The sequence below is a fragment of the Chiloscyllium punctatum genome, chromosome 26 (assembly GCF_047496795.1).
Source record: "Chiloscyllium punctatum isolate Juve2018m chromosome 26, sChiPun1.3, whole genome shotgun sequence".
NCBI classification, from domain to species: domain Eukaryota; kingdom Metazoa; phylum Chordata; class Chondrichthyes; order Orectolobiformes; family Hemiscylliidae; genus Chiloscyllium; species Chiloscyllium punctatum.
In genome coordinates this window covers 2,467,688-2,480,471 of record NC_092764.1, presented here as the reverse complement: position 1 = coordinate 2,480,471, position 12,784 = coordinate 2,467,688, and the positions used below count along the sequence as shown (strand labels likewise).

The following is a 12,784-nucleotide window of genomic DNA, read 5'->3' as shown; positions in this document are numbered from 1 at the left end:
CAGAGTAGAAGCAGACCATTCGGCCCATTCATTCCACACTGATCCCCCAAAGAGCATCTCACCAGACTCATCCCTCTACTCTATCCCTGTAATCCTGCATTTCCCATGGCTAATCCACCTAACCTGCACCTGGCGCTGTGAGGCAGCAGTGCTAACCACTGAGCCAAAGTGCTGCCCATAAGTTTGTGAAGTTTCTGTCAATAGCTGATTTGAAGGCCTTGAGGAATGAAAACAGTGTCAAGACATCCTAAAGTGCTTTACAGCCAGTAAAGTACTTTCACAGTAGTATAGATAGACATTGACTCTACATTTACATATTATCACAATGGAAATTGTGGGGAAAGGGGAGGAACTCCCCACTGATTGGACTACATCTCAACCAAATGCTTTAGTATGTTGCGGATTAATTATCTTAGCTCCAGGACACCCCTGTAGGAGTTCCTCAGTGTAGTGTTCTTAGCCCATTCATCTTCAGACTTCATCAGTGACCTACCCTTCAGTAGCAGTAAGAAATTGAGATGCACCATTTGCAACTCTATAGATACTAAAGTAGTCCATGTCCAAATATAGCAATACCTGGCTCGGGGTGACAAGTAACATTCGCGACTCACAAGTGCCAGGCAATAACCATCTTCAATAAGAGAATCTAACCATATCCCCTTTACATTCAATGGCATTGCCATTGCTAAATTGCATAAGAACATAACACAAGTATCTACTTTCGGTCTCCTTTAGCATCTTTTATACCTCCATTAGATCTTCTCTCAAGTCTTCTAAATTCCAGAGTATAGGCCTAAACTGCTCCATCTTCCTTAAGACGAACTCTTCATCACTAGAGTCAATCCAGTGGAACTCCCATGAACTGCTACAATATAACTATTTCCCTCCTCCAGTAAGGGGACCAAAACTGTATGCATAACTCCAGATACCGTCTCACTAATGCCTTTTACAGCTGCAGCAACACTTCCCTTCTTTTGTACTCTAATCTTTTAGTAATAAATACCTACTGCCATTCTAACATCTTGGGTTTTACCATCAACCAGGAACTGAACTGGACTGGCCATATAAATGCTGTTGCTAGAAGAGCTGGTCAAATGGTAAGAATGCTTGGTGAATTAACTCCCACTTTGACTCCCTCAAGTCTGTCCATTGCCTACAAGGCAAGTGTCAGGAGTATGATGGAATACTGTCAACTTTGCTGTATGGGTCCAGCTTCAAAAATACTCCAGAAGCTCAACACTGCACATAATAAGGCAGCCTGTTTAATTGGCAACACATCCACCAATTTAAATATTCCCTTCCTCCACAGCCAACATAGTGACAGCTGTATGTAGCATCTATCAGATGCAGTGCCACTGTATCTCACCAAATCTCTCTCAGTAGCACCTTTAAAACCAATGACCTGTACCACCTAGAAGCTTAAGGCCAACAGATGCATGTGTCACAATAACTCTCCCATCAGAACATAACAGCATTGCGAGTGTACTGTACCTCAAGTCCTGCAATGATACAAGATAGTTTGCCCTTACTTTCCTTGATGTTATGACAAGAAGATAGACAGCCAAGTCAAATCAGCCTCCTTCTCCTTATACTTGGAACACAGTAAAATTAAAACATTCAATGACTGTCAAAATTGACCCAAATAGTTCCTAATCAGACTTTTTAAATAACTAATGCCAGACATCAGGTTTATAACTTAAACAAAAGATTTAGCAATTTACAATAGTTTTAACGGAGCAAAGTTAAGCACAAGGTAATGTAATTAATGTCTATGATTGAAACCCAATTTTCTTTGATTCTAGCCCCTCACTCTCTCAAAGACAGCTCCTCAGCCTCCACTGCTCGAGAGAAAACAACCTGAGTTTTTCGAGGCTTTCTTTATAGTTCATACTCTCTAATCCAGGCAGCATCTTAGTAAACTTCTTCTGCACCTTGTCCAAAGCTTCCACATCTTTCCTGTAATGTGGTGACCAGAATTGAAAGTAGTACTCTGTGTGGCATAACTAAAGGCTTATAAAGCTGCAAATGACATCCTGACTCTTGTACTCAGTTCCCTGACCAATGGAGGCAAGCATGCCATATATCTCCTTTACCACCCTATCTCCTTGCGTGGCTACTGTCAGGGAGCTATGGACTTGGACCCCACGCTCCTGTGTACGTTAATGCTGTTCAGAGTTCTGCCATTAACAGTATGCTTTTCCTTAACATTTTATCTCCCAAAGTGCAACACATCATACTTACATGGATTACACTCTGCCATTTCTCCACCCATACCTACAACTGATCTATATCCCGCAGTATCCTTTCACAACCTTCTACACTAGCCACAACTTCACCGATCTTTGTATTATTTACAGACTTACTAAAGCAGCCATCTACATTTTCATCCAAGTCATTTATATAGATCACAGACGGCAGAGGTCTCAGTACGGCTCCCTGTGGAACACCACTAGTCACAGACCTCCAGCCTGAAACACAATCTTCTATCACCACCCTCTGTGTTCTATGGGCAAGCCAATTCCAAATCCATGTGACCAAGTCACCATTGATCCCATGTACCTTAATCTTCTGGCTGAGTCTACCATGAGGGATCTTGTCAAAAGGCTTTATTGAATCCATGTGGACAGCATTCTTTGTTTTACCTCATTGATTACCTTCGTTGTCACCTCGAAAAATTCAGTCAATCAAGTTAGGAAAACATAATTTGCCCTGCCAAAGTCATGCTGACTTTTGCTAATTAGGCCATGCTTTTCCAAATGCACGTAAATCCTATCCCAAAGAATTCTCTCCAATAGCTTCCCAATCACAGATGTAAGACCCCCCGGTCTCTCATTTCCAGGATTATGCCTCTTTCCCTTCTTGAATGGAGGAACAATATTAGCTACTTTGCAGTTCTCCGGGAGCGCTCATATGGCTAATGAGGATACAAAGATGTTGGTCAAGGCTCCAAATCTCCCCTCTTGCCCCTCTCAATAACCTGGGGTAGCTACCATCGTGCCCTGGGACCTATTCACCTTAATGCTCTTCAAGAGACTCTCCTCAGGGAAGTGATGGCCCAGTGGTGTTATTAATGGACTGTTAGTCCAGAGACTCAGATGTTCTGGGCACTCCGGTTCGAGTCATACCATGGAAGATGGTGGAATCTTGTTCACTTAATGTCTTTTAGGAAGGAAACTGCTGTCCTTACCTGGTCTGACCTACGTGTGACTCCAGACCCACAGTAATGCAGTTGACTCTTAAATGCCCTCTGGGAAATTAGGGATGAGTAACAAATGCTGTTTAGCTAGTGATGCTGTCCGTGAATTAGTAAAGAAAAAAAAACACTGCTTTCCTGATCTCAAAATGCCCTGGTATATTAGCATACTGCACACACATCTCACTATTCTCCATATCCTTCTCCTGGGTGAATGCTAAGACAAAATCCTCATTTTGGATCTCACCCACATCCTCTGCCTTCAAGCACAAGTTTCCTCCTCTATCCTTGAGTGGTCCTACCTTCTTCCTAATTAACCTCTTGTTTTTAATGTTTGTATGGTATACCTTGGGATTCTGTTTAACCTTGCTTGCCATGGTCATTTCGAGGCTCCTTCTTGCTCTTCTAATTGCCTGCTTGAATTCTTTCCTATTTTCTTTATATTCCTCATAGGCCATGTCCAATTTTAGCTCCCTAAACCTTACAAATGCTTTTTTTTTCATTTTTACCAAATTCGCAAACCTCCCTCGTTATCCAAGTGTCCCTTACTTGCCATCCTTGTCCTTCCTGCTTACTGGAACATGCTGGTCCTGAACGGTCATCATCCGGTCTTTAAACAATTCTCATGTCAAAAGTGGACTTGCCTGATAACTGCTCCTCCCAATTAACACTCCCTAGCTCCTGCCTAATACTGATGTAATTTGCCCTCCCCCAGTTTAGTACTTTGCCACAAGGTCCTCACATTCATAGCTCTTTTAAAACTTTAGTTCATTAGCTAGTACAAGTAAGAGTATGGCCCCTCCTCTAGTTGGACATATCATTTCAGGTAATCTCCTTGGATGCACTGACAAATTCTGTCCCGTCTAAGCTGCTTCCTGTAAGGGATTCCCAGTCCGATGGGGAAATTAAAGACACCTACTATGACAACTGTTTTTATTGCATACTTTCAATATCTGTCTACATATTTGTTCCTTGATGTCTCGACGGCTGTTGGGAGGCTTTTAATATCCTACAAGAGTTATTACACCCATCTAATTTTTGAGCTCTACCCATGTTGTCTCAGTGGATGAGCCCTCCAGAATGTCCTCTGAGTGCAGTTGTGACATTCTCCGTGATTAGTAATGCAGTTATTATGCAGAGTGAGTGAAAACAGTTGAAGACTGGCATCTGTGATGTTGAGGACCTCAGGAAGAGACATGTGGGGAGTTACTTGCATACCTTTGTTCTGCTGCTATGAAGTTTCATTCTGTCCAGAGTCAATGTTAAGGACGTTCCCTCCCAAAGGTATACCAAAGTACTACCGCCTCTGATGGGTCTGTCCTGGCAGTGGGCTTGGGCATATGATGGAGGAATTTGGGACATTGACTCCAAGCAGTAACTTTCATGATGTGAGCTCATTGTTTGATTTTGAATCTCTGACTGATTTGGCACAAGTTCCCATAGTGATAAGGATTGGCAGGATTGACCAGGTTTGTTGGAATGATTCCTGGTGGATACCAATTGGTCTTTCCTGTTTTATTTATTTTTGACTTTGCTGCAGCATTTTGATGCTGCTGTATGGTAGGGATAGTTAAGTGACAACCTGACTGTTTGGGGTCTGAATTCGATTCCTTATTAGTGAACAAGTTGGATTATTGTCACAAAGATCATTACACGATCACCACTAATGACACTATATTTATTTGATGAATCCAATTTAAATTATTCTGGCTGAAGTGATCTCTTTGAACATGTGCCTCGCTCTGCACCCAAGGATAATCTATAGTAACGTAACCAATGTGCTACTATAGCCCTGAATCAGAATCAATTATGTTACATCTATTGTATTAGTGCAGGATAATGTCAGTGGTTTGGTTGAATGGCAGGAAAAGACAAATGAAATTCAATTAAGAGAAATTAAGGTTATTCATTTGGGGGAGGGGGTGGCAAGTAAAATTACAGAATACACAATTAACAGAAGTGTATTAAGAGAAGTCGAGAAATTAAGACACCTTGGAGCACATGTCCATAAGTCCCTGAAGTTGGAAGGGCAGGTAGATAAGGTGTTAAAGAAGGCATGTGGGTTGTTTTCATTTATTGGTTGAGATATTCGATATAAGCAGGGATGTAATGCTGGAACACTGGATGGCAACAGCTGGGAGTTTTTGTACAATTCTGGTCAGCACATTAGAGACAGTGCAGAGATTTGTGAGAATGTTCCAAGGGCTTGAAAATTGCAGCTGAGGAAAGATTGGATAGGCGAGGGAGTGTTTTTCTTAAAACAGAGGAGGCTGAGGATTGACTTAATCAAGGCATGCAAAATAATGAGGGGGTTGGATAGAGTGCTTCCCCTAGCAGAGGAGTCCATTACTAGGGATACTGATTTAAGGTAACTTCTAAAAGGGCTTTGATAAAATATTGCATGCAAGGCTACTTAGTAAGTTGAGGTATGGAGAGTAGAATATTGGTTTGGATAGAGGGTTGGTTAACTTAAAGAAGATGAGAGTTGAGAAAATAGGCATATATTCAGGTTGGCTACCTGTAACTTGTGGACTGCCACAGAGATCAGTGCTTGGGTCACGATTATTTACAATGTATGCAATGGAATCAGTGGTCAGCAGCAACTCCTGAGTTCAGATCCAAATCCACAGAAACATTCAGGAACAACCTTCTTGTGCCCTCAGAACAAGGTTTGACTAATGGGCTTTTTGGAGACACTTAATTTCTTTTGATATATTTATGTTTGGCTAACAGGAATTCCGGACTTGGTTAGCAGAGGAGTGGGGTCGTACACTGGAGGATATTTTCCATGAGCACATGCAGGAGCTGATCCTTATGAAGTTTATCTACACCAGCCAATATGAGTGAGTGACTGTTGACCATCTTCTGGAACCTTTAGTAATCAGCCTGAGCCCAGGGTGTGGTTGGCAGGGGTTGGGGCCTGGCCAGCAAGAGACAGAAGAAGAGCCGAAGGTGCCTATCCCCAAAAGGTTTTGCTCCATTATGTTCTTGAGGGGTGAGGGAGCTTCCACGTAACCACTTTTTAATTCTTACTTAATTTGGCAACAAATCATGTCTTTTTGAAATTTGCTCATCATCCTCTTGAGTGTTGGAAGAAAAACTAAAATGTGGCCCCTTACAGCAAAAGGTGCACGGTACTGCTGTTAACTGAATGACTTTGACAGATCTTTGCCATGTGGTCAGTGCAGCTTCACCAGGTGAGATGTGGATGTGTAACGGGCAGATCAGGACATGGTATCTGTATTGTTGGGGTTGATGATCATGCATTGGGGAAGGTGATTTCAGCCCTTCTCAACAGGAGAATGAGGTGTTCTAATGTCTCATGTTTGTTTCAGTAATTGCCTGACATATCGTAGGATCTACTTACCGCCATCTGCTCCAGAAGACCTTCTACCACCTGGTCTCTTTAAAGGAACATATGGAAGCCACGGGCTGGAGATAGTAATGTTGAGCTTCCATGGAACCCATATCAAAGTAACAAAAATCACTGTAAGTGACTATGTTCTGTTCATTCTAGAAATAGTGTACATCCCTCAGATCTGTGGCAGTAGTTCCTCAGTGTTCTACTCCCAGTGGGGTGTCTCCACAATACTGCCTGGCTTCCCTGTGACAAGCCCAGTTTTGGCCTTGGGATGTTTGAAGGTGGTGAAAATTCTTTAAATAGTGATGGAGACCAGAACCCAGAGCAGAAACTCCTTTGGGCAAACTTCTGCTGTTCCTCATGTGGAGGGCTTTCTTTTTCTGGGCAATCAAGTGAAGTGATTGACAGTTTCCTAGATTTTTAAGTTGTCTTGGCAATCTAGTCCTGTTACTGATAATTATCAAAATATTAGTAAATTGTTTGAGTGCCGGGGCGAGTGAGATCCTGCTTGGTTCAACTGATGCAGTGTACCCCTCAGCCCAGTTGCTATGTATTGGATCCCCATGGTAGTTAACTAAGAGAAAGTGAGGACTGCAGATGCTGGAGTATCAGAGTCAAGAGGGTGGTGCTGGAAAAGCACTGGTCAGACAGCATCTGAGGAGAAGGAGAATCGACGTTTCGGCCATAAGCCCTTCATTCTTGATGAAGGGCCTTTGCCTGAAATGTTGATTCTTCTGCTCCTTGAATGCTGCCTGATCTCCTGTGCTTTTCCAGCACCATACGCTCAACTCCCTGCTGTAGTTGTTGAACTGAGTTTAGATTAGATTCTCTACAGTGTGGAAACAGGCTCTTCAGCTCAACAAGTCCACACTAACCCTCTGAAGAGTAACCCACCCATACCCATTTCCCTCTGACTGATGCATCTGACACTATGGACAATTTAGCATGGCTCAGGCAGCATCCAACGAGCAGCGAAATCGACGTTTCGGGCAAAAGCCCTTCATCAGGAATAAAGGGCTTTTGCCCGAAACGTCAATTTCGCTGCTCGTTGGATGCTGCCTGAACTGCTGTGCTCTTCCAGCACCACTAATCCAGTATTTGCTTTCCAGCATCTGCAGTCATTGTTTTTACCTTACAATTTAGCATGGCCAATTCACCTGACCTGCACATCTTTGTACAGGGCATTGGCGAGGCCTCTTCTGGAATACTGCATCCAGTTCTGGTCTCCCTGTTACAGGAAAGATATGATTAAGCTGGAGAGATTTCGAAAGAAATTTAGAAGGATGTTGCCGGGAATGGAGGTTTGAGTTATAAAGAGAGGCTGGATAGGCTAGGATATAAAACAATGTTGGGTATAGATAAAGTGAATGGCAAATGTCTTTTCCCTAGGATAGGGGATTTCAAGACTAGGGGGCATATTTTTAAGTTGAGAGGAGAAAGATTTAAAGACACAAGGGGTAATTTTTTTGCACAGAGGGTGGTTCATGTACGGTGATTGCGAGTGCACTTGCAACATTTAAAAGACATTTAGATAATTACGTAAATAAGATATGTTTAGAGGAAAATGGGCCAAGCGCAGGCAGGTGGGTCTAGTTTAGCCTGGGATTATGGTCGGTTGGGAATGACTGAACTATAAAGGATCTGTTTCCCTGCTGTTTGACTCTATGACTCTGAATGAGTTCTGAATTGTTGACAGATCAATCTTTTAGAGGAGACATTAAACCATTCCTATTGAAAGGCCATCAAATGATCCCATGGTAGTGACTCAAAGCTAACTCGGGACTTTCCTTATTAAGTTCCTGCGTCATTAGATATTTTCTTATCTATGTTCCCCTAATGATCTGACTCAACGACCATGTCTCAACTAGCATTGTAACAAATTGTTCATCTGGTTATTCATTTTCTATTTATGGCATCTTGCTTTGCACTAACAAAATTTTTTCAAATGGCGTGAGTGTTGTTGGCTGGGCTAGCACTTATTGCCCATCTCTGGCTGCCCCTTGAGAAGGTGATGATGGGTTGCTGACAAATAGACAAGCGTATGGACGTACATGAAATAGTGTAGGTTAGATGGTCTTCAGATTGGTATGACAGGTCGGCACAACATCAAGGGCCGAAGGGCCTGTACTGCACTGTAATGTTCTATGCTGCATTGAATTGCTGAAGTCCATTTGGTGCAGGTATACCCACAATGCCATTAGGTAGGGAGTTCCAAGATTTTAACCCAGTGACACAAAAGGAACAGTGACATATTTCCAAGTTTTTGTTTGGTGTGTGACTCAGAGGAACTTGCAGGTAATGGTGTTGCCATGTATTTGCTGCCCTTGACCATCTACGTGGTTGTGGTCATGGCTTTGGAAGTTGTTGTCTGAGGAACCTTGATGGATTTCTGCAGACATTTTGTAAGTAATACACACTCATGCTACCAAGGATCGGTAGTAGAGAGAGTGAATGTTTGTGGATGTGTTACCAACTAAGCGTGCTTTATTCTGGATGTTGTCAAGCTTTTTGTGTGGCTGGAGCTGCACTGACCAAGGCAAGTAGGAAGTATTCCATCACAACCATGATTTCACCTTTAGATGGTGGAGGGTTTTGGGGAGTTACTTAGTCATGGAGTGCATGCTGACCAGATTTAATCCAGTCCCATTTCTCAGCATTTGGTCCACATCCCTCCAAATCCTTCCTATTCAGATACACATTCCATATACCCATTAAATGTTGTAATTGTGCCAGCCTCTACCACTTCCTTTAGCAGCTCAATCCATGCATGCACCACCCTCTGAGAAAATTTGCCCATTCGGTCCCTTTTAAATATTTCCTGTCTCACCTTAGCCGTATGCCCTCAAGGTTTGGACTCCGCTACCCTGAGCCCCTCAATTTTAGAAACATTTAATAGGTTACCCCTCAGTCACTGCTCTAGAGAAAATATCTCCAGCCTATTCAGCCTCTCCCTAAAGCTCAAACCCTCCAACCCCAGCAACACCCTTGTGAATTTTTTCTGAAAACTGTCAAGTTTAACAACATCCTTCCTATAGCAGAATATTGAATGCAGTATTCTAAAAGTTGTCTACTTGCAGCAGAACTCCTAGCCTCTGAGCTGCTCTTGTAGTCACTGTATTTATATGGCTAGTCCAGTTCAGTTGTTGGTCAATGGTAACCCTCCTTGTTGATAGTTGTGGTTCAGTGATGGTAATTGAATATCATGGGTGATGGTTAGATAGTCATTGTCTGACACCTGTGTGGTATGAATGTTATTTGCGACTTGTCACCTGAAGCCTGGATGTTGTCCAGATCTTGCTGCATTTGAACACAGATACTTCAGCATCTGAAAAGTCAAAGTGGTTATAAACATTGTGAAATTACGAGTGAACGTCCCGTCTTCTGATCATGATGGAAGGAAAGTCATTGATGAAGCAGTTGAGAATACGAGGCCGAGGATGCTACTTTGAAGAGTTTCTTGATGTCCTTGAGCTGAGATGACTGACCTCCAACAACTGCAACCATCTTCCTTTGCACCAGGTATGACTCCAAATGGCAGTTTTCTCCTTGATTCCACACTCAGTCAAATGTAGCCATGACATCAAGGGCTGTCACTCTTACTTCACCTCTGGCATTTAGTTCTTTTGTTCATGTTTAAATCAAGGCAGTAATGAAGTCAGGAGCTGAGTGGCCCTGGAAGAAACCAAACTGAGCATCACCGAGCAGGTTATTGCTGAACACGTGCTGCTTGACAGCACTGTTGGTGACATCTTCCATCACTTTACTGATGGTTGAGAGTAGATTGTTGTGGCAGTAGTTGGTTGGGTTGAATTTCTCTGTTTTGTTCCTGTACAGGGTATGCTGGGCAATTTCCCACGTCAGACAAATGCCAGTGTTGGAGCTGTACGATCACAGGCTGTCTAGAGGTGCAGCAAGTTATGGAGCTAATGTCTTAAATACTATTGCCAGAATATTGTCAGGACCCATAGCCTTTGCAGTGTCCAAACCTCCAGCCATTTGTTGATGTCATGTGGAGTAAATTGAAGTGACTGAAGACTGAAATCTGTCGTGGTTAACCAAATTTATTCCTTGGGTGACAGGACTGATGTTTGAGGAGAGATTGAGTCAGCTGGATTATATTTGCTGGAGTTAAGAAAAATAAAGGTAGCGGGGGTGGTGGAGGGGTTGCATTCTTCCAGAAATCCATAAAATCCCAACAAGAGTTGATGGGATAGATATTGTGTGGTATGAATGTGGGAGATTGCAAAACTTGGGGCCATAGTTTGAGGACTGAGATGTGGAGAAATCTCTTCACCTAGAGGATGGTGACCCTGTGACATTCACTGCCACAAAGTAGTTCAGGTCAAAACATTGTGTTTTCAAAAAGAAGATAGATATAACTCTTGTGGCTAAAGCAATCAAGGAAATTGCAGTATGAGCAGGATTACAGTAGTGAACTTGATCAGCGATTTGAGTGATGGAGCAGGTTTGAGGGGTTGAATGGTCCACTCCTCTTCCTGTCTTATATGTTTCTATGTTAGGGACCACTAAGATGGACCATCCACTCAAAACTTCTGGTTGATGATTGTTGGGAATAACTCAGCCTTATCTTTTGCACTGATGTGCTGGGCTCTTATGCCATTGGGTATGGGGATATTTATGAAGACTTTTCCAGTGAATTGCTTAACTGTCTATCACCATTCGCAACTGGATGTAGCAGGATTGCAGAGCTTAGATTGATACAAAAACAGAAGTTGCTAGAAAAGTTCAGCAGGTCTGGTGGCATCTGTGAAGAGAAATCTGAGTTAACATTTCAGTGATTCCTCTTGAGGGAAGGGCCATCAGACCTGAAATATTAATCCTGATTTCTCTTCACAGATGGCTAGACTTCCAGAGCCTTTCCAGCAACTTGTGTTTTTGCTTCTGATTTACAGCATCTGCAGTTCTTTTGGTTTTTATTTAGATCTGATACATTGGTACCAGATTGCTCAGCTCTGTCTATCATTTTCTGTTTATGCAGTTTGGCATACAAGTAGTCCAGTTTGGTAGTTTCACCAGGTTGACGCCTCTTCTTCAAGTTTGCCTGGTGCGGCTCCTGGCTTGCCCTTCTGTGCTCTCCATTGAACCAAGGTTGATCCCCTGCCTTGATGGTAATGATTGAGTGGGGTATATGTCGGGCCGTGAGGTTGCTGATTGTCCTGGAGTACAACTCTTCTGCTATTGATGGCTACAGCGCCTTGTGAATGCCTTGTCGAGTTGCTAGATCTGTTTGAAATTTGCCTCGTTTCGAATGTTGATATTGCCACACAACACAGTGGAAAGGTTTTCTCAATGTGAAGGCAGGACTTTGTCTCCATAAGGACTATGCAGTGGTCACTCTTACTGATACTGTCACAGACAGATCCATCTGCAGCCAGCAGATTGATGAGGATGGTTCACTCACCATCACCTGCACACCATGTCTATCCGCCATCTCCTTTTGCACTCAGAATATCTTGATCAGTAGTAATGTAGCCAGACCACTCTTGATAGATATTGAAGTCACCCACCTCGAGTACATTCTGTACCCTTGCCAACCTCAATGCTTTCTTTGACTGGTGTTCGTCATGGAGGAGTACTGATTCAGTAGCCAGAGTAGGGGTGGGACCTGGAGATCAGGAGGTTAATGGCATCGATAAACAGTGTTCGGGCAATTCCCTCCCAACAGTTTACCACTGTGCCGTTGTGTCAGTGGGTTATAATGACATTAAGATATGGTTTCATAAGTATGACTAGTCTGTGAGACAGCTGTCTCAATTCTGGCACTAAACTCCTGGTGCTAGTAAGGAGGACTTTGATTTGATTTATTATTGTCACATATATCTAAGTACAGTGAAATGCTTTATTTTATATGCAGTACAGGCAGATCTTAACATACAACAATCATAGGGTGATTGAACAAAGTATGGACTACAATGTTACAGCTGCAGAGAAGGTGCACAAAAAGGAAGACCAACATTTAAATTCAATTGAGAGTTCCATTCAGAAGTTTAATAACAGCGGGGAAGAAGCTGTTCTTGAATCTGTTGCTACATGTGTTTAAGCTTTAGTATCTTATGCCTGACGGAAGAGATTATAACAGAGGTGGGATGTGTCTTTGACGTTGGCTGTCTTTCCAAGGCATCAAGAAGTGTGGGTGGAGTTTATGCAAGGTTACTTGTGTGATCGACTGGGCTGTGTGTGCAACTCTTCGTAGTTTCTTAGGGTCCTGT

At 42.8% G+C, this 12,784-nt stretch overlaps 1 protein-coding gene across 4 annotated transcripts in view; it reads left to right on the top strand.

The window, feature by feature from the left end:
• The window catches only part of fbxo31 (F-box protein 31), a 68,310-nt gene that overhangs the window by 39,737 nt on the left and 15,789 nt on the right, over positions 1-12,784 (top strand). For 2 of the 4 annotated variants that reach the window (XM_072595755.1, XM_072595753.1), the window contains 3 exons: positions 1,044-1,097; positions 5,927-6,036; positions 6,529-6,682. In XM_072595755.1, coding sequence (XP_072451856.1) covers positions 1,044-1,097; positions 5,927-6,036; positions 6,529-6,682 — 318 coding nt within the window. The remainder of the gene's footprint in view (positions 1-1,043; positions 1,098-5,926; positions 6,037-6,528; positions 6,683-12,784) is intronic. The other 2 variants (XM_072595754.1, XM_072595756.1) reach the window with 1 other exon arrangement.